The sequence below is a fragment of the Chamaea fasciata genome, unplaced genomic scaffold (genome assembly GCF_029207755.1).
Source record: "Chamaea fasciata isolate MVZ Bird 193981 ecotype frontalis unplaced genomic scaffold, bChaFas1.0.hap1 SCAF_3, whole genome shotgun sequence".
NCBI lineage: Eukaryota > Metazoa > Chordata > Aves > Passeriformes > Sylviidae > Chamaea > Chamaea fasciata.
The window spans coordinates 92607303-92629835 of record NW_027094088.1 but is presented as its reverse complement, the minus strand read 5'-3'; the positions used below and the strand labels follow the sequence as shown (position 1 = coordinate 92629835).

The window sequence follows — 22533 nt, the reverse complement described above, 5'->3', positions numbered from 1 at the left end:
TAGAACATTGACTATAACAGATTTGGTTACTCAGTATGTTTTTTTCTCTGTGCAACATGATGTTCATTTATAACAACCCAAAGATAATATAAAACAGAATAAGAATCTAAGGCAATTGTAATTAATTACTTTTAGCTTAGGTCTGTGTATATTAGTACAATAGTTATTCTCCAACTCACTCACTCAGAACTATAAGTCATTTTCATAACAATGCATAGCCCAGAAAAGATGGGTTTTGCTGAGTTCTAGTTTATGATACATAAAATACTAGGCAACAAACTGGTTGCATGCATATTTCAAGTCACTTTCTGTTCTTTATTAGTTCACTACACACACACACACACAAAAAAGCTTAATTAAAGGAGTTAATGCAGTAGGTTAACTGTATCAGATTTTTTGAATAAAACTGATAGAATTATTGTGAACTTCATTTAAAAATCTGAAAAATCTTCCTTCAAATTAACACCCCAAATACATCTTTGGTCTTTGAATAGGAAACAACAACATATAAAACATTTAAAAATCTGTTTTAAATAAAGCCTCCCATCCCTGCAGCAAATATTTTGTCATGAATTTCCACAGGTATCACTTTGTAACTCTTAAAATTTCTCACTGTTCTGAGTGGTTAGAATAGAAACCAGACTTACGAATGCATTCAGATTGTATGCCGCTCCAAGTTAGGTTAGCAAGACAAGAACGAGTGGTAGATCCCTGAATGTGGTAACCTTTTCTGCATCTGAAATACACTGTGCTCCCAACCTAATGATCAAACCAGAATATTAGACAAAAGAAGTATCCATCATGTATATTCAGATATCAAGACAGTGATAGGTTAATACAGTCTTTTTCAAAAATAAAAATGTCTACTTTTTACAGTTTCTAGAGCTTCTTTTTCATTTTTTAATGTGGTGATAGAATGGTTGAGCAATTGATTCTTTTGTGATCTTATTTAAAAGAAATATGTGGAAAACCACTTACACTGCTTTTGTTACTATTAAGTTTTATTTGAGATGTTCAACTAGCAGAGTGAAGTCCTGGAAAGCCTTCCTATGGTCAAATATGGTATGACCTTCCTCAAAAGACAAAGGTAATATAACTGAGAAAATGCTATTTAGATTTCAACTGGGAATAGAAATGCATGAAAACTACATACAAAATTGCAGATAAAAAAGAATTCTCTTAAGACATGAGAGAGAGATTGTGTGGAGAGTTCTAGTAAAATGAACCTATTGATGGTACTGAAAAAAGTAACCAAAATGTAAATCCAGGCCAAGTTATTTAATGATACAGGACTAATCAGTAAAGCATTACTTTTGTTTTGGATAAAAAAAATCCTGGCACTAATAAATATACAAATAAACAAAATTGACATTATTGGAAATTATATTACTTTAATAAAGTAACATATCACACAGACAAGTTACAAATGAGTAGTGATCATTCTGTATTAGTAAGAGCTTGCAGTTATAGAAAGGCTGATAGCTCTGCACTGCAAATGACATAGAAGGACTTCAATGGAAATTAAAAGTTAGTATCTTCAAAAGCAGCTACCTGCTATCTACACACTCAATTATATAAAACATGCTTATCATGACAGATGTTCGGCAAATGCACATCAGTTCTCCCAGAAGTAGCTTGGGAAAACCACTGGTGTTTTTCAAGGTCGTATTACTGATTTGGCTTTGTAAACTTATGTCTTTCTAACTATTTTTAAACATATTATTCTCTCTATCCTGCCAAGGACACACAGCATGTCTTTAGTAGGGAGTAGAACAGTGCGTGGCTAGTCTTGAGCCTAAGTCATCTTACTTGTGCCAATTTTCGTATCTGTCAGTAAAAACGAGATGCAAATCTTTTCTCAGTGTTCCAAAAGACCAAGTAAAAAGTTACATAGGTTCAAGGGAGTTAAAGAGTTATACTGCTTTTTCATTTTACTGGTAAAATGTTAAAATTAAAGCAGCACCCTTTTTGTATAATACTTGGATGAAAAACATTGAGGGCTTCACAACATTGTGAAGCACAAAAGGCAAAGAATAAAAGGGGCATGATAGAATGCTGGTAGACAGGGGAAAACCCTACAAGGATCTGCTGCCTGTCATCACACTGTTCTATAATGAGGAAAGATTGCTGAAAAGTGATTTATAGAAGCTTGGCTATGTCATACGAGCAGGAAGCCCAGAAATAATGTATGAAAAAAAAAAAAACAATCTAGCTCCATTGCCATTAGAGAGAAGTCTCCATGTTGTGGTCCAATATAGCATTCTGAGAGCAAACACATACTGGAGAAAGACCTAATGCACAACAGAGGAAGACTTAGTATGTCCTGTAGAGGTGAATGGGAAGAGAAGATCAGACTACATAAACATGAACAACAGACAGTAGAACAGTGAATTGGCCAGTACAATTCTGTTATTAAAGACAATTTGTGAGGCAGATAAAAGGGGGAGAAAAAAGAAAACAAACCCCAGATAAAATTAGATGAAAAGATTAGAGTTGTTTTTGAAGACAAAATGGGGACAGGTACAGGATCAAGATGAGACAACAGAAAGGCAACTGCACCTATTACTGGAAGCAGAACTACCTTGGGTAAGGCCACAAGATGTGGCTCAGGGAGAAGTGCTTCAGTATCTGTGAGCCAGGCAGGAGCAGAAGGTGAAGGAAAGAGCTGACAGCAACAAAAGACAGAAAAATTGCAGGGGAGAGAGGCTACCAATGACCAGAGGAACTTACAGAAAGGACTTTTTGGAAAACAGTTTTACTAATTTGGTCACAATGGGCACACTTCCCTAGGCTCAGAAATAAGCAGCAAACCCAAACAGAACTTATTTTAAATTTCAGTCACACATATTTATACCTGAAAAATCTAACCACACAAAGTTTGTCAATCTATATAATGACTGTGGATTGGTCATTGTTGAATCTACAATTATTCCCTCAGACACTTTTCTGACTCTCACTTGTTAAACTAACAACCTGTGAGGAATTTGGAAATATAGAAAGGATATTAATCACAGAGAATCTAGACACAGCAGAGAATAATTTTATCTTCTCTGACTGAATAAAATATAACATGAATTTCTAATTTAGTACAGCCACTTGCTGACTTTTTTGTCAAGGACTACATGGCCTTTGGATCACACAGGTCTTTGGTTGTTAGGTATTTACTGACTATTCATCAATGTATGAATGAATTATTATCATGAAGCAAGGTAATTATATTATGTCATATCATATTAAGTAATCAATTTATAAATAGCCCTCCCTACTGAAGTCTCCTAAAGGATTGAATGCATTATATATTGCAGGGTTAGAAGTCCTTTCTTTAAGCTGAATGTTCTAAAAAAAGCTTGGAATGAAGAATGAGTTTTTATTAAAAAGAGGGTGGAAATTTCTCAAGGTTTGCATCAGACATTTAAGACTACACATAATATTTCTCATTAAATTTCTTATGTAATTATGAAATACATTTTCATTTTAGAATGCTAAAAAATAATAATTTAAAAATTACCTCATAACCTCTGGAGCTATTTTGTATTCCAAAATGTGGAGTACCAGGGTCTGTACAAGTATTGTGAGCTGGATCTAATGCAGAATGTGAAACACAACACATATTATTATGGTATGGAAAAAATTACTCTAAAACTGTTTGCAAAGATTAAATAATTTAATCAATGTCTAGTGATGACAATAATTCAATTTTTATTTAATGTGTATTTTTCTATATATTACACTAGTATTTTCAACTAAATTACCAAGTATATCATAGTAATTTGTTTCAGTACAATGTCATTATTTTAAAATATCTTTAGAGGCATTTCTGGAAGTACAGACTTTGAAGTTAGGATTGCATTAATTTTTAGCAATCTTTTCCTTTTAAATCTCTTTGAATCCATAGTATATTTCACTATTCAAAATTCAGTTGGAATATATAGAGAAATCTTTAGAAATCTTTATCTTTTCTTCATTTCAAATGAACCGCTTAATAATAAATATTTCTAAAAGAAACAACTTCAAAATAATAATTAAAAAAAACCAAAACTCTAACCCAAAAATCCCACAAACTGAAAAAACCCAAACCCACAATCAGCCTGCTTTCTCATATCAAGTATACTTCTTATTTTTGTATAGATTCTTTTTTTCTATGCCACAAAGGAAACAAGTTTCTAATGCAGCACCACCTCAGTTGCTGCTGGAGAAAAAAATTCCCTCTGTGAAAAAAGCACATGCCAACAGAGCAAATCTAATTGTTCTTTTTCATGAGTCACTTAAAGCAGCCTAAACTATTTTTTCATTCAGTAATGCCCATATTCTGGTGGTGGCTTTGGAGTTGCCCAGTCATATCCACCATTTAGACAGCACAGAACTTCATCCAGGGGATTTTTCTGTAGTGTGCCATTCTCTCGTGGCAACTGAGTCTCCTGAGTGCTGACACTGAATTATGAAGAACACATCTTGCAACTATACTTCATCTGTAACAATTTTTAGTTTTTTTGTAGAGCAAAAAATTGAACTTATCATTTACAAGAATGTGATATTTCATTTCACTCTTGGCCAACTCCCATTTTCAATATTGACCATCAGTAGAGCATAAAAATTCAACTTGACTGATATTTACCAAAGGCTTCAAAAGTTAGGTGGATGTTGACCTAGAGTGTAAGAATAAAAAGCAAACATGCTCCTGACATTGAGATGTTTGAACAGTTCAGGAACTTTTTAAAAATTATCAACAGCTGGAATTCTATTTCTAATAATAGACACATGAAGCTGAATTGAATTTTTAAAATACGTCTCATCTGAAGAACCCAAAGCAAAACTTCTCAAAGTATTCTAAGGAAATCATTACTAACCAGAAACAGAAAAGCCTCCACTATGTGGTATTTTTATGTCTAGTTCTAGACGTTGTTCACTGCTCTTAACCTTCCAATTGTTTAGAAATTTTATCTGTAAATATGTTAGATGATCATTTTTTTCCTTTTACAGAAACATAAAAACTATAATGTAAAATAAAAACTGGTATCTTTGATGCATTACTTTCCATGTGTTTCTAAATTATACTATATAAAATATAAACAGAAATGTCATTATTACATTTTCGAAGTTGATTCTTTGCATCAGACCTGAAAATTAGCTTTTTTAAGCCTTCTTGCCTCTGTAGCAAAATATAGGTGTAAGATGACTGCCCAGTTTGCAAAAACTATGTAGAGAAGTTTTGAATTTATACGAAAGAATTCTGTTGACTATTATGTCTTCATTTAAAAATACTGGCTGCTTTCAATAATCATGATTACAACTTTTTCCCAGAGTGCTCAGCTCTTTCATATAGCCAATATCTCAGCCACAACAAAATATATAAACGGCCTACAATCTACATTTGTTTATATTTGTTTAGAAATATCAAAGAGAATTTTTTTTTATTATAAAACTAAAATAATTTTCTCTAGCAAGTCACCCCAAGTGGGATCAAGTTCTGATGTCAGTGGGAGTTAAAGGTATCAATCTGATTGATGTAACATGCTAAAAGGCTACGAGTTGCACAACAGTCAATGAGAAACCGAGAAATGTTTGGGAGTTCATCAGAATTTCAAAAGATCAGAGATGTACAAAACATGTCCACAAAGTGGAAAACTCTTTGATTAAAGATCGATTCTGAAAAATGCCTTTAACTCTCCAGTGACAAAGTCTGGTCTTTAATCTGCCACAGTCTTCTGCATGTCCAAGAGATTCTAAAAATAGATGGAACAAATTTATGCACTTGCATGTATGGACGTTCTGCATTTCCAGCAGAGAAGCAACCATGTATACTTACAAATTACTTTATATGTGATTGTGTTTATCCTAAAGTTTTCATACTCAAAATATAACCTTATTTAACTAGTTCTTTTTGTATTACACAGACCTTTTCTATACTTGGATAGCTAATTGCTAGATTTATGATAGTGCAATAGTTTATCAAGAATATTCTCAGTAGGAAATGCTTTAGTGCTGGTTATTACCAATGCATGTTGGCTGAATTCCACTCCAGGTACCATCTGCTTGACAGAATCTTCTTGAAGAGCCTATCAGAATAAAAGGAGGTCTGCACTGAAAGCTAACTTCAGATCTGTAGGTGAAACTTTTCCCATTGAGGCGTCCTTCTGCTGGAGTACCGGGATCACCACAAAACACAGCTGATACATAAAAATGAAAAGAAAGAAAAGGTATTAAAATCTTTAACCTGAAGTGTTCTACATTGTTTTATGTGCAAGGCAGGTATAATGGATTCAAATGCAAATGCTATGTTCATTTATCTCCTAAATCTTTGACTGTAATTTAAAATAAATTGTCAATGTTATAGCTATTGCAAGCATAAAACTTAACCTGGAAAAATAGACCTTTTAATTTAGACACTTCAATATTGATTAGATTTGGATGACAAAATAATCCCCAAGTAGATAATGCTATATTGCAATGCTTAAAAATAAAACCATTTTTAACATCTGACATCCTCAGATCAGTAGGCTGGAAATTTTTGCCCTAATTAGATAAAAGGAAAAATATTCATCAAGGTCCTAACAAGATTTCAAGCACTCAAAGAGTTGAGTTGACAGATTTAGAAAATGCTGAAAAACAAATACAAGTGAGACATGAAGGTATGTACTTGCCTTCGGAAAGAAAAAATTGCTTAGAAAGCCTATGAGCTATGAGCTTAAGGATTAGCATCCTGATTTTAACCTGTTAGTGGAAATGGAAACTGGGAAGAAAAGAAGGGAAAGTGTAAAGGAATATTCTAGTCATACTTACCACAAGTCAAATTCAGAACATACAACGGGATTACCAGTATAGCAAATGGTGATGGATCCAATTAGATAACAAGAGACAAGAATGACTTTTGGGGAAAGGAAGAAGACTGTAACCTTTAATGGGCACAGCCACTCAAATTTCATAACAAGGTAAGCTTTTTGGTACAAGGAAGGAGAATCCTGCAGTAATTCATATATTACCTGATGTAGCTGAGTCCTTTACAAATTGTGGTTCTGTGACTGTACCCCAAGACAACTGATTGTATCTTTGGTGAAGCCCAACCCAACTGTACCCTGAGAACTTACGCAAACACTGTGGGATGTCTCCCCGCCACACTCCTCGCCCTTCGCAGGAGAGAATGGCTGTGTTGGACAGCTGATAGCCTTCTGCACAGCTGTAACTCACACTAGCACCCCAACGATAATCAGAGCCTTCCACTTTCCCATACAGCACTGTTGGAGGGGGGCCACAAGTAATAGCTGTATCAGAAAAGAAAAGTTACAATTTCAAGAATTTATATGATTTAGGAATTTGTAATATAAGACGCACTCATACATTTGAATCTAAAAAAAGGTAATTCAGGCTATTGTTCCAACAAGGCATACCTGTGTTGACAAAGCAGACAGAAATAGACAGAAAACTAATTTAAATACAAAAATAAAGGCTATGGATTTAGGAAGTCCCTGAATGCTAGGTTACTAGAAGCCCAAAGGGTACATAGCTACCTAGTTTTATATTTTTCCTTACATATTCATTACTGATTATTTTTGCCAATAGGTTACTAACTAGTTAAAGGTTTTCAATAAACTTTATTTCTTTCAACAAATAGGTTTTTATGATTCTAAATTTCTAAATATTTTTGTTTTAATTTAAACTAATTTTGCAGCACAATTTAATATGACTGTTAATTCACCTGCTCATTTTCTAAGGCTTTCCACACACAATGTTAATTAACCTTACTGTTAATTAATGGCTAAGAAATTATTCTGATGTTTTCCACCTTTTGATAAGAGTGCCAAAATTATGAAATCTGGAATGTCCAGGTTTATATTTCCATATAATTTCTTTTAACAAACCACAACCATAAAATCACTCAGGTAGTGTTTTTCATGACAGAAAATGAAGTCAGTTGAATACATACGCCAAAATTTAATTAGTAGGCTAGACGTAGATATCACAGTGAAGTGGTGCTAGGTGAGTTGGCGGCCAAGGCCTTTTGTAAGCAAAAGATGCCCTAGGCTGTTAAATTTGCTCCCTGGTCTGCTGAAGTTGTGTTAACAATTTTCACCAGGCTGCCTTATTTGTCTTTCAGCCTCATATCCACTATGACCTTCCTGCTAGCACTTGTAATTAGATATTTGTGACGCATATTTTTTGGCTGTTTATGATGACTACACTACTGCAACAAGGGAATCTTTTACAGAAAGTTTGGTTTGCAGAATCCTGTTACAAAATTTTGTCCATCTAATGCAAGAGAAATGAGCCAAAAAGGAAAATGGGTACTTCGTTCATACTTTTTAAGATGAGCACTCTGACAATCTTCATTGCACAGTGATTTGGTTCTACTTTAGTCAATAATGTCACTATTTTTGACTGCTATTCTACCACAGCATATGTACAAAACAAATGTATATTCTACAGAAATAGTTATCTAACATTTCAGTTGCATTTGGAACAGTAATTGTTCCCGAGAATATTTTCTTTTTTTAATAAATAAAGACACCAGTTTGTGAATATCACATAAGGATCAAAACAGTACTTGTAAACTGTTCAGTTCTAAAGATCACCTTTGCAAATTGGTTTGCTCTGGTTCCAAGTGCTGTCCTTCACACAGCGCATGGTAGATGAACTTGCAGGTTCCATCAGATATCCTGGATTGCACTGATAGCTGACTGTCTTATTAAAAGTAAATTCATTTCCAAACTGAATGCCATTTGCCAATGCACCTGGATCTCCACAGTTAATCACTAGTGAGGAAAAGGAATTTTTTTTAAATAAACATATAACCATGCATACCCAATGTCCTTTCTTTTAGTGTACAATACAAGAAAAATTTTGTTTCTGTCAAGAAAAGTTGTCTTTCTGAGGCATTTCTATAGCATGGATCAAATATCGCTTTCCCTTAGCATGGTAGCCTCATCTGGCATACTCCACAGCTACTGCAGACCGTTGGTGGTGGTTTTGACAGGACTTTTTCTACCTTCATAGTGAGACCTTTGTCACATCAAGCCTGAAGTTGATGGTGCAATGCAATTCCAGCAGAGTTATGAAATGCCTCTTTTATTCCTCTTTTTTATATTTCTTTTATTTTGTGTGTGTGTGTATAAAAGTACTGATATACTGTTAGGCTGGGCTTGTCAGTGAGGCCAGTAGCCCCACTTGCTTTGTAGCACTCCTCTGGTCCCTGCTCACCTTCTCTCATGGAACAGCCCAGTCTTGCTGCTCCCTGATTCTTGGTCCTTAGCAGAAAGGTGATTGATCAATTCTGAGTCATTTGGCTTACAATAAAAACTGGCACAGTAATGTATTAAATTATAAAAAATTTGGTTTTGAGCTACCAGAAAGTCCTCCTCTAAGCATAAGCCGCAAGGAAAAAAAAAAAAAAAAAAAAGCTAAAGGAAGCTCAAGGAACAGCTAAATGCTAGATACAACATTATTCTAAAAAATATTAATATCATCAAATTGACATTTCTGAGGTAAACAAATACAATAAAGTTAACTATATAACCAACTTAAGATGATATTTCTGGAAGCATATATCATATTTTATAAGGGCATGTGCCTTTAGATATAAAAAAATATTCATGTTTTACAAGACAAGTGAATGTGGAAAAATATGTTATCTCTCAAAACAATACTTTTCAGAAGCAAGACTGGATTAAGTACTACTTTAAAGCTTTAGGGGAAGAAAATTTCTTTCTGACCTGTGCAGTCTGGAGCAGTGCCAGTCCATGTCCCATTAGCAGTACAATGTCTAGTAGTTAGCCCTGAAGTTTTGTAACCTTCCCAGCAGGCATAAATGACTGAGCTGGAGAATAATATTCCATCAGTGTATATTATCATACCATTGGCTGGTGTGCCAGGGTTCCCACAAGATACAGCTGCAAAGAAAAGATTTAAAAAACAAACAAAAAAAGGGATTTTGATGACAGGTGACTAACTGGGATGAAAAAAAATATAAAAGAACAACTAGTTTAATAGCTTGTCTTTTAAAATACCTGTGGCAAGTTTTACTGAGAAAATAAGTAATAGGTATACTCTTGAAAAAACCTTTTATTTCTCTTTGTTAATATTATTACTTGCATTGGATTTTTTTTGGTTTTTCTTTCCTTTTTTTCCAACTCCTGATTCAGATAGATTGCCCTTTTTGTTCTACTCTACCCAATACAGTCACTAGAGCAAAAAAAGCTCATTCAGGACTTTCTGACAGACCTGTACCTCTGTTTTGCCTTTCGGCAAATTTTTCTATTCTCTTCCCGTTTTCTGGTATCTTTTTTCAATTGTAAAAATGCATAAATAGTAGATTATGACCTTCTTCTTAATTTATATTTTTTGAATCAAATAAAGAACAGGCACTCTGTATTGGCCTCCATACTTTGGGCATCTATATCAATCCCTTAAGGCAATAATAATGTTTCAGCTTCATATGTCCAAGATTTGACAGTGGCTTACCTTGATTATTTTGATTACATGCTGGAAGATGAGGAGGGTTTTTTTTGGAAGGTGAGGAGATTTTTTTCCCAGTGGACCAACCAATAATTAGAAGAACTAGGGGTTTTGTTTTGAATTTTCCTAACAACTTTTCTAACAAGTCCAGTCTTCTGAGACCCCCACCTAGAATACTCCGCCCACTACTGGGGTCCCCAGCAGAAGAAAGACTCGGACCTGCTGGACGGCCCCCAAAAGAATAGTTATAATCTAATAATTAAAAAAAAGAAGTGTTAGGTTTTACGATTAAAACAAACACAATTTTCAAATTAAAAATTAGTCTACCATTTATGTTTGGAATAATACCTTATTGCCTTCTTTAAATCAATTTTTGATTACTCTTTAAGTTTAAATGTTTCAAATAGTGAAGAGAAAAATTCAACAGGGTAGAACTTGAACTTGCAGGAATCAATAGGTATTTTCCTCCTAATCTCATCCTTAAATAAATGAAATAGGAAACAATTGAAGGACTACAGAAAAATGGGAAAAAAGAGGCTTTTTTCTTCTTTTTCTTTTTTGAACTGAAAAGAGAATGTTGAAGCAAACACTATGAGGAAAAGGGGGAAAAAGCAGCATTTAAAACAGTGATAGTTGCCACTGACTTCTGCTGTCCAACTATCCTTACTTTCCTTCATGTAAGGGAAGTAGAAAGGATACTGCAAAGCTTCAGTTTTCTGTTCAAAATACTGATTCAAATACTGATCCTGTGCCTACTGCTGTTTTTATACAGTTATGATGATATCTGCACTGACAGAAGACTAGTCTGTGCTGAAGAATATTACAAAAGAACAATTGTTGTCAGAATAAAGCATGTATGTAAAAAATTTTTTTACAAATATTTTGTTCTATCTTCCATTTTATCATTCAATTTAGGAGACAGCAAATACTACAAAATCCATCAACTCTCATGAATTAGATAAAGTAATTTTTCAAACATTCTTGGAAAATGGGAAATCATGATAAAACTGAATTTAAAGTCTTCTATTAATGCTTTCCAATTCTAACTGCACAAAAAATATAAAAATTTCTTTATTATGTGTTTTTATCCTATTTTAAAATGTGATTTTCAGAAATATTCTGTTGTATTTCTTCTGAAAGAAGCAGCATAAAAATATCTCATTAGAAAATAGTCTAACTTCTTTTGAGAAATTTGTATTGATTTATTAATTTATACTTTATGTATTTATTCATTTATGCAACTTTATTTTATCATTAATTCAGTCCTTGATGCATAGATATTACATAGAAAGAGATGAAGAAAGTATTTTATTGTTACAAAAAAGATGATTTATCACTCCATTTTTATATCTTCAATCAAAAGCATTTATTTAGTCTTATGTTTAACTTAGGTATCTACTATTTATTTACAGGCTAATTATTTTTTACTAAAATTATTCTCTCACAAACTTCTTATAAATATATATTCCAAAACTTTACCAGTTTGGATTTAAAATTTCAAGCAAAACATGAACTGCTTGTAAACCTTTTAAAATCACCTTTCTGTAGAATGTTAAGAAAGCATATTTCTGCCAAACAAATTTTTTCAATCAAAGAATAAAAAGTCATTAGGAAGTGTGTCAAAAGTGCCAAAATTCCAATGTATCAATACCTACCTTCACACACAGGCTGTATACCTGACCAGGAGCCATTAAGTAAGCACGTTCGCTCTGCAGACCCTCGCAGCTGATAACCCATTTCACATGAGAATCGGAGCAGACTTTTTGTTTTGAACTCATCCCCTAGTCTAGACCCATGAGCTGGTACTCCTGGATCATCACAAAAACCAGGATTATTTCCTGCAAAACACAACAGAGCACAACTATTGCCAGGGACATTATGTGCAAATGTACTGGCAGTGAATAGTGCCACTCTCTTTTGAATAGTGCCACTGCATTGTTTCTATTACAAGCAATCCCTTTTCTCCAGTATTGCGATGGGAAACTAAAGCCAAAGATGAAAATACATATCTTTCTACCCTACTTCTTTTCCCAGACCAATACAGACCTAAACACAGAATGTGATAAAAATAAAAGCAAACAGATAATTGAGCTGACAGGAAGCACCCCTGCCACCTTTTGTCAGTTCAACAAATCTGTTGCTTTTTGATAGAAATATTTTCTGCACATTATGTTGTTTGACTTGTAGTGACATCTTCTAATAACAAGAATTAAATAACAGCAAGAGTGAGGAGAAAAATATTCAAATTTTTAGGAAATGCATTTGAAGTACATATATCTACAGAAAATACTCCTGCCTTTGTGTCTGTCAAGAATGAAAATATCTCAATTTTCCTTATCCTCTAAATTTCTATGCAAGTATTAGTTACAAATTTAGAAGAGAAAGAACATGTTGCAAGACAGAGCTCTGAAGAAATTTTTAATATATCTGATGAATCAGTCAAGTGCTTTATCACATAGAGTGGCTGTTACAGGAGATACTATACAGGACGGTTAATGAAGGATGGTCTCAGCATCAACAATTTATTATAAATTTTGGTATAAAATTGTTTATCTCTTAAATCCTTCTGTGTCTACATTGCAGTTAACAGCAATATTATCCTGTATTCTCTGTTTTTGAATTATATGACTAAACGCAAAGTCTTTGAAACTACTGGTTTTGATTTTGGGCTTTGATTTTACTTTTAGTGTTTTTTTTTTTCAATTATGTGAAAACACTTTAATAGTTTGAAGCCTGTGTATTCTTAAATGGGTTTTTCTTCATAGGAATCCCTCTCGTATAAAGGAAAAAAATCCTAAACAAGCAAAAACGATACCAAATTTTTAAGTAAACTCAAATAGTTAATTTAGAAATTACAATTTTTGTATGTCAGGACAATTACCTGTGCATTAAAAGGGTTTAATTATAGTAAGTGTTAGTGGATACAGTCATGATTTCACATAAAAGGAGGCCAAGACAATTCCGGAATTCAAGACTAACTTGTGGGTTTTGACTGTGTTCACTTTGTCTAGTACTAGGTTCTTCTAGAATAGATTGTTCTTGTCACCCTGCCCTATCGCATTTGGACCTAGATTTCCTGGTGTAAATACATGTTTGTAAACAGTGTGTCTGAAGTCAGCTGGTATATTCTGTCTCTCTGTGTACAGTAAAACTCACTCTCCAAAACACTGTGTCTGCCTCAAAAATGACTGTTGAGGATGATCTCCAGCACACACAAACTTGTAAAGTATTTGTGTGTTTGATGGACTGCCAGGTATGATGGGTAAAAAATAATCTGGAGACAATTCAAAGAGTATAATGGTCTCAGGGATCAAACACTGTCATCCATGACTTATGCCCTGGCACTGCTAAAGCAGAAGTCCAGATGTGGCCTCTGGATGCTATCTGCTTCCACTTAATCTAAGACATTACTATTTTACAGACAATTCTGTCTCCTTAAAATGTGCAAAATTACATGAGGACTGTGATTCCCACTGTGGCATGTTTATGTCATTAAACAGATATATCACACATACTTTGGCTTGTGAATCCAAAGGGATTTTTCAGGGCAGAATGATCTATTATTCGGAAAACTTGATGATGTCTTAGTTGCTTTGAGATTTTGCTGAGGGAATTATTCCAGATGAATGACTGGACTTTTTTTTTTTTTTCTTGAACATACCTAGTTTTGACTTGGAGAAAATTTGAAATGCAACCATGAAATTTTATAGTCAAAGTGTATAGACAAAGGCAGTTACAGTAATATGAAGGTCTAGAGCACTTTTTATTTAGCAATGTAGAAGACTCAATAGCCATTATTGAAATATGAATGTGTCATTTTAAACGAAAATGTCAACTCTTGCTTAATTCATACAATGCAAAAGTCCATCATTGCAACAGGTCCCAGGTGACAGCAAACCCTGAGATCATATTTAAACCATCATAGAACCATCAGGCATTCAAACATATATTAATATATAATAAAGAAATTAATCCCATTCTGAAAGAGACTACAGGTTTTAAACATTATATTTGGACTGTTTTTCATATCCCCAAAGTATAAAACCAATTAGAGTTCTCAGTCATCCTGGGCAAAATCATTCTTTCACTGACATTATGAGAACGAATTATTCATACTGGATTTTGATGGATTAATCTCCTGAATATCTAACTTGGAAAGTGTAGTTCATTTTACAATTCTAAATACCTTAGAGAAATGAGACACCTTTTAGGTTTTCTTTTGCTTTTTTTTTTGCGGGGGAGGTTGTTTTTTTTTTTTACATTGAGCCAACAGAGGCAGATTTTCATTTCTCTAGGGAATCATCTTGTTCTCAAGATAGTGACCCATTGTGTTAAAAGTTAGAAAATTGAAATCTGCATCAGTAACAATATTTTAGTTACACTAGAAATATCTTGCCCACCATAAGACGTGAGTACAGGGCTTTTTAATGTTTTCAAAATCTATGAGTCTATAAAATACTGTCATATTCATGACTGAAGATATCTGAAGAGTCTAAATTATTAGCAATTAAAATTTCCCTCCATCAACATGAGATTTTCCTTGTGGTGAGAAATGCTGGATAATAGCACTAGATAACAGCACTTGTTATCAGACTATTCAAGTCTTCAGATCAATACCAGCAATTTCAGGTCTGGGATATAATCCTGGATAAAAAGGTGAAAGTGACATAAATGTGAGCTTAAGATAATCAAGAAAAAATTCTTGTTGTGCAGTGATGCCTTTCAGGTCTAGGCATAGAGACCACGATGTCAGTGAGATCTAGCAGTGTAAGAAGAATCTAAACTTCCTCCATGAGCAGCAGAAAAAAGAAAAGAAACAGTAGTGATTTAAATTCACTTACTTTTCTCAGTATTTCAAATTCTGCTCAGCATCCTTGCATAATCATCCTTGCAGCTCATAAATGGACCACTTTCAATGAACACTTACTAATATCTTTTTCAAAGTACTGAAAATAATTCAAAGTACCTCACACCTATCTAAATTAGGTCAAATCAGAATCGAACCACATCAGCCCAACAGCGGGCACGTCTAATAGTTCAAGGGAAGTGATAAGATTGTATAATAGGTAATTATGAACAATTTTCTCACTAGAAAATTTTCTTCTTAAACTATACAGATATTTGATTTTACCAATTTGATTATACCAAAGTGTGTATACCTGTTTCCCTTACAATAGCTATTAATATGCTGTTTGTATCCTTAGGAGCCAAGCCTCCCCTGAACTCTTCACTTCAACAAAACTGTGTGATGTTTTATGGCTTCTTCTAGATTTGCATAGTCTAGGGGAGAATAAACAGTTTCTGTACTTCCTGACAGCACCAAGAACATGTCAGACACTTATAGTGTTTGCACATTGTGACAATAATAAAGTATATTTCTGCAAGAGAAAAGAGGAGCAAAATGTACATAGTTTACCTTAATACCTTTGCTGTGGAGTTTCTTAATCAAAATTTTCTGATGCAACAACCTTTGTTTAAACAACGTGTTCATAAAAATATAACGTATCACATGTATCCTTTTTAAGCAAAGCTTGTCCAGGTTTGAAAAACTGTTTTGCTGTATCTGCTATACACAGCAGTACACAACTAAAGCATGTGGCTGAGGAGTGAAATTGTGAAGTAATGACAAAGAGAATGAGATGATTATGAGGATATTTCAGCAAATGGGTGTGATACAGTGGAGTGGCTATTGGTGAAATTAAAATATAACTGGAAAATAAACAAAACAAGTATTTGCAAAAAAAAATGTGTGAAAATATCCTTGTTCATATGACAAGATGAATTTCAGATAATGGTTGGTAGAAGTACCTGAACAGTGAGGGAGAGTCCCACTCCAGTGGCTATCTTCCTGGCACTCCCTCGTAGAATTCCCTATGAGCCTTCGACCCGCTGTGCAAGAATAGTGAACTATGGAGCCATATGTAAATTTGTCTCCTGAAAGAACTGCATTTGCAGGTACCCCAGGATGTCCACAAGAAATGGCTAATAAAGGTAAGAACACAACATTATGAGATGTTCTCATAGCACAGAAAAAATCTCTTCTAACCTTTAAATACATGGCTGGTTCCACAAAATATACATGTATGTCTGGATTTCAACTCTTACACAGCTTCAGTTTTCTTGTTGCTATAGATGGTTTATTGGTCATTTGTAAGATTAAACACAAAACTATGTATAAAACTAGCCTATCCAGTTTAGCCTTTCTCTAAAAATATATAGATTTCTTTCCTCATTTATTTCTGTTCATGACCCTTCCTTACAAATAGTACGCCTTATTTTGGTTAGCAATAGGAAGGAAGACACCAAATAAGGTTGTATTGCTGTAATGTGCTTATATATTGCAGATAAGATAATGCAAGTATCATGTATCTATAATTAGTTATAGTTTAAGCAGCATAGTGAAACAAAATATTTATTCAGTAATATTATTATAGCAATGTGATGAACTAGACTGAGCAAGAGGTAAATGGATTACTGATATTTTTTATAATTTTAAATCATACTTATTTTTCTAAGATATAAGAAGTAAGGAACATGCTTGGACCAGTAAATATTCTTGCCGAAAAAAAAAAAAAGGCAGCTATTTTGTATTTAAAATGGTGTATTTTCCCTAATTATTTTGCTACTGAAATGTGAATAAACCAAATTTTCAGGTTATTGTTCTTATTGACAGACATTGAAAGCATAGATTGTTTGTGGAAAAAAAAAAACCAACAAAACAACAAAACTGCTTGGGTCATGTCAATATTAGATACATAGCAGTATGAGAAGCATAATAAAAAATAAATTCACCAACCTAGTGACATTTCTTGCTCTGGTATATAAGTGTAAATCCAGGAAATAAATAATTTTAGTAAAAAATTTCAATTCTGTTAAGGAAAACTTTTAAATCATCTGACGCGTTTCAAATTTAAATATTCTTTAATTTCATTTACCACTTCTAATAATTGCATTTCAAATCAGAAATCATGACAAGAAATTAACAGTGATCAAAGAAGGAAAATATCTCAGTGGAAATTAATCTCAGACAAACTGTTATTTTGTAAAGATATGAAGCTTACTGATCATAGGAAACACCAGAAGACTGTGTTTTTCATATCCCCCTCTCTGAGGAGAAAGTGATGGAAGAAATATGAAGCAATGTTATAAAAAGACCCTCTCGAGCAAAATCTTTCTATACAAAATTTCACAGATTTATTCTCACATATACACTACAATGAGTTTGAAAAAAATATAAATATCTGATACAGGCACTAATGGTCTTAGACTATCATTTTAAATTATAACAAATAAATGATAATTTTAAATTTCTCTAGCTTTTTCCAGATACCCTAACAATTCACTGATAGGAGAAATTAATTTTGACTCTCTGGCATTTGAAATAATAGTTCCATTGGAACTGGAAACATTTTTTAATGATGTTAAGTTGCATGATATTTTATCTTAATGTTTTCTTACTGAGATGTACAATTTGCAATGTATTGATCTTAAAGTCCACTTTGTTCCTTAATAGATGGCTACACTTCTTTTTCTGTCATGATTTAAAATCATGCACAACCCTTTAATGCTAATCCAGCCAAATGGATTACTTACGCAAACACTTTGGTAATGATCTATCCCATAACCCGTTAGCTTTACAGGTCAGCGCAGATGAGCCCAGGAGATAAAAGCCCTTCTTGCAATGATATGCCACACTTGTTCCATACTTGAAACTTTCAGGATAATTCTGCTGTCCGTGACGAATTGCATTCTCCACAAATCCAGGATCAGAACAGTTCACCACTGTAAGAGAAACAATATTCATTTCCGATGCAAAACAGAAATATAAATGTAGCAATGATTCTCATTGCTTCAATAGCAGCTAGTGACTCTGTTTCATCTACAGTTCTTTTGTGGGTTTTATTTGACTTAAATATCAGAAATTTTGACTCCTAAGTAAGATCTAGATCTTTTTGCTTTGCAACTAATGCTACAGTTTTACTCCAGTTCTTTTAATAATCTTGGACAAGATACATAATATTAAGTATACAAGTGGTTCAAAGATAAAAGAGAAATTGGAGGAATTTTTTATCATTCCCTTGGCAGGCTTAGTTTGGTCTTCTACATAATTTTTATGTGAAGGAACAGTCTATATTCTAAATAACACTTTGACATTTTCTTTTATATTAATTTCCTCTAATGAGAAAAATTGCTTTAAATATTGAGGACATTTTCTGCTATTAAGATGTAGAATAGGAAAAGGAAGAAAGTGAAAAATCAAATACTTGATAGGGGAGCAGGAGTGAGTGTAAGCACCAAAAAATATGAAGTAATTTTTTCAGACAGCTATTAAAAACTTTAAAAAATACGGGGTTTTTATGACTGTTTAGTTTTTATGTAAAGTATACCTACCCTCCCCACTCCTTCATTTTATACTCTGCAGACACTGCAGGGTCATAGAACCATTTGACAGCTTGGGTTGGAAGGGACTTTTTCAAACACCCAATTTTGCTGTCTGTTAATCTGAAAACTATATGAAAACTTACAAACACCTACTCCACTCCTCCACATCTTCATTCTGAAGATATATTTATATATCTATAAATAAACTAAAAAAAAAAAGACTTAAAATATTATTAGTATTGTAAATTAAAGCTCATCCAAGAACCACAGGAATCTACCTTTCAAGTATGTCATCTAGTTCAAATCAATTTTCATGAAAAATAAATCAGTGGGGAAGAATATAGATAAGATTATCATTTTAGAGGTAAGATATACATAGTCCCTAATGGACTCCTTTTTACTCCTGAATAACTTTTATTCAAAAGCTTAAGTTATATCATGCATAATATTTAAAAATGCAGATCAGATAATTCACTAGAAGTATGCAGCTTGTGCAAATATTCATTCATTGAAGGGGCACTTTATTCAATCAGCTAAAAAATATCAGGATTTTAGGAAAATTCTAACATCCTAAAATTTAATTTGGAGCAAAATCCAGTTTTAATTTATTTATCCTTATCTTTTAAAGCCACACTTTTAAAAGTGTTAAATGTTCATCATTTCAACCTCACAATTCTAAACAAACATTTATCTAGGTTTAAAGAATGCCCCATATGAATCTAAAGTTTTCCTTCATAAAAATTATTTTAGAAGTAATATTTGGGGAAAAGAACTCTTTCTGTCATGAAGCAACCCATTTTTCATGTACCAATTCTTATTAAAAACACTGACAATACAATTACACAGAAAAGTCAAATATATTTTTAAAATTTAGGTATTACAATAATGCACACAGAGCATTAAAAAGGTATTATGTAGAATTATTATGTTCAATGAAAGAGATCCTTTTTATTATTTTGTTCCTGAGCAGTAATAAAACATTAGTCTCTTAACTGAAACTGTTCCTATTTGTTTTCTAGTGAATCCTATGAAATAATTCACCAGAGAAGTTACGTTCAGCTTGCATTATAATAGTTTAGCTTGTATTTCATACTAACAACTTTTATTTAAACATAGTGTTATAACCATAACATTTTATACAGAAATCAGATATATGGAGGTTAAATAAATATGTGTTTACATGAGATTTCATCGACAGAAACAAACGCCTCCTTAGCTCTTGACTTCTTTTTCCTGTCCCGTAAGACAGGGGAAAATATCAAATCCTAATATCTCACTGCTCTTTGAAAGCTGTGAAAATTTTGGATGTGGAAGTCTGTGTCTCTGTACTTGCTTTGAAGAACTTTCTTCTGGGGATCTCTATTTAGGAGTCTTATCAAGAGAAAATGCTTTTTTCTTTTACATAACACATTCTTTGTTGCCCCATGGTTGCTCATCTGTGTCAGTTAAGTCTAATTCTCATACTGGCAACATGACTATCATTGTAGAACAGGGACACGTGTGAAAGTCTGTAAAATCTACAGTCCACTGACAGAATGCCTTACCAAAACATTAAGCTAGATCTGAAGGAGCTCATATTTCTGAACCCACAGTGCAATCTTTTCTTACAGAAACTAGCACAGTTCCCAGAAGCAACACAAGGGCAATTAGACATGGTGTGGTGCGGGGTAGATGCTGCTGTAAATTTCCTGCTTTTGGAACTAGCCTGCATCCTCTGCATACTTATAAGTTGCCTTTTGCAAACACATCCTTAAACTTAGTTTTTCCACATAAATGTATACACATTCCTAAACCCTTGAATACACATCTATATCAATGTGAATTAGAGAAAGCCAGCACTTGTTTTCTGGCATGAGGCCAGTAGATGGTGGCTCAGTCCATACCATTGTGCTCTGCTACCCTCCAGAACAGGGTGAATTTCTCTGAATTGCTCATGTAGAATGATCCTCCTGTCCATACTAACCCCTGAGCCATGCTGCAAATAATTCCCATGAATGTTCCACTTGGTTCAAATAAAAATAATCTACGTGAGTAGGAGCAATTCAGCTCCCATGCCAGGCACTGTTTAATTTAAAAATACAGATAAATTTAATTTCAAACACAGAAGGGAATATTTCGAAATCTTTCTATTTAGATAAAACTATTTTTATGGTAATTTGATTCCTAATCTCACAATTGCATAATACCACTACTGTGCTCAATCATATAAAAAAGTGAAGTCCAGGGTTGTATGGAACATTTATACTGGCCGAGAACAGAATTCAGGTCTTCTTCAGACCTATATCCATGTTCTAATCAGTAACTTACCTTGCAATGAAACTGCGTATCAAAAATAACTATGGAAAATAACACTTTTCTATTCCACTTATACCTACCTGTTGTAGCAACTACTCCTTCAAGAGCAGCTCTCCCCTTAAATAATACAGATAAAAAAAGGATGGCATTGTGCTTTATGGCTGTAACAATATATGAAAAATCCTGTGAAAAAATAGTAATTACATTCCTCTGCCAATAGTCCAAAGGTGAATTAGTATCAGTTTATCAATCTATTAATCATATTTAAATTTTTTTTGTATTGGAAATTTTATGCTGGTACGAATAGGACTCCTTGCTGTGCTCACAGAGATCCACAGTACAGATGCATGTTTAGTAGCCTGCATTTAATATCATCCAAATTTGTTTTGGCTCAGGATTATAGCACTAAAAACTGGGCATACACAGCTTAAACAAGACATACACATTTAAAGTAAAATTTCATTATTGAATACACAAAACTAATGGAAATTTGCATGACGACAGATACTACTGAATTCTTCCCAAGCTATAGGACAAGATTTATACTGTTTATCAGATAAGGGTCTTACGATGTCAAAAGAATCTTCCTCCATGCAATCTATATTTTTAGCCTATTTTCTGGTGGGATTTTTGGGTGGTTCTGTTTGGTGGTTTTAGGAGTATAGGGTTCATTTGTTTGAGGGGTTTTGTTGTTCATATGGTTTGGGTTTTTTTGCTGTTATTGTTGTTTTGTCTGAGAATGACATTGCAGATGCTCTGATATTCTCTTTGATGGAATGGGGAGGACAGTAGAGATCTACAGGCAAAAACCTTTAAAGAAAGTGTTTTCCAGAACAAAAATGTAGACAACTTGTCATTGCATCATAGACTATGAACCACGTAGAAACCTCATCTGGGAGTTGTGGGAACTCCAGAATATCAGGAAGTACTATTTTTTTAAACTATAATGTTGAATGCTTATTTTATTTCTAATCAAAGTGATAACAGTGAAGTACAGTACAGATAGAAGTAAGTTATGTAAAGGAAAAAGCAGTAAAATAAGAAGTGAAATGCCATTTTAAAATTTGTTCAAAAGAAAAACCAAAAAGTATTTATTTTTCACTGCAATTTAGGGAGAATAATTGTTATTGAACTCAAATATGCACTAGATTAGTTGAAAGACAGCATTGAAAGTAATAGTTCAAATTATTTCCATTTTAATCTCAGAATATTCTATTAAACAGAAGAAAAATCTGATGCATGTTGCAAAATTCTCACATTTATTGAAGGTTTGGTAGATTTATGAATACAATTATTTTCAAATATTCTTCTCATCCTATGGATTACTCAAATCTTTCCCTAGGTTTTTTGGTTTTTTTTTTTTTTTTTTTTTTAACCAGCATTCACAAGAGCTGTCCCTTTTTTTAGTGA

General features: G+C 33.3%; 1 protein-coding gene across 1 annotated transcript in view; it reads right to left on the bottom strand.

The window, feature by feature from the left end:
- CSMD1 (CUB and Sushi multiple domains 1) overlaps positions 1 to 22533 on the bottom strand; it is a 1082532-nt gene that overhangs the window by 21357 nt on the left and 1038642 nt on the right. The window contains exons 55-63 of the mRNA XM_066179810.1: positions 18040 to 18228; positions 16255 to 16428; positions 12102 to 12284; positions 9705 to 9881; positions 8568 to 8747; positions 7086 to 7259; positions 5994 to 6167; positions 3509 to 3582; positions 648 to 759 (exon numbers count right to left, since the gene is read on the bottom strand). Coding sequence (XP_066035907.1) covers positions 648 to 759; positions 3509 to 3582; positions 5994 to 6167; positions 7086 to 7259; positions 8568 to 8747; positions 9705 to 9881; positions 12102 to 12284; positions 16255 to 16428; positions 18040 to 18228 — 1437 coding nt within the window. The remainder of the gene's footprint in view (positions 1 to 647; positions 760 to 3508; positions 3583 to 5993; positions 6168 to 7085; positions 7260 to 8567; positions 8748 to 9704; positions 9882 to 12101; positions 12285 to 16254; positions 16429 to 18039; positions 18229 to 22533) is intronic.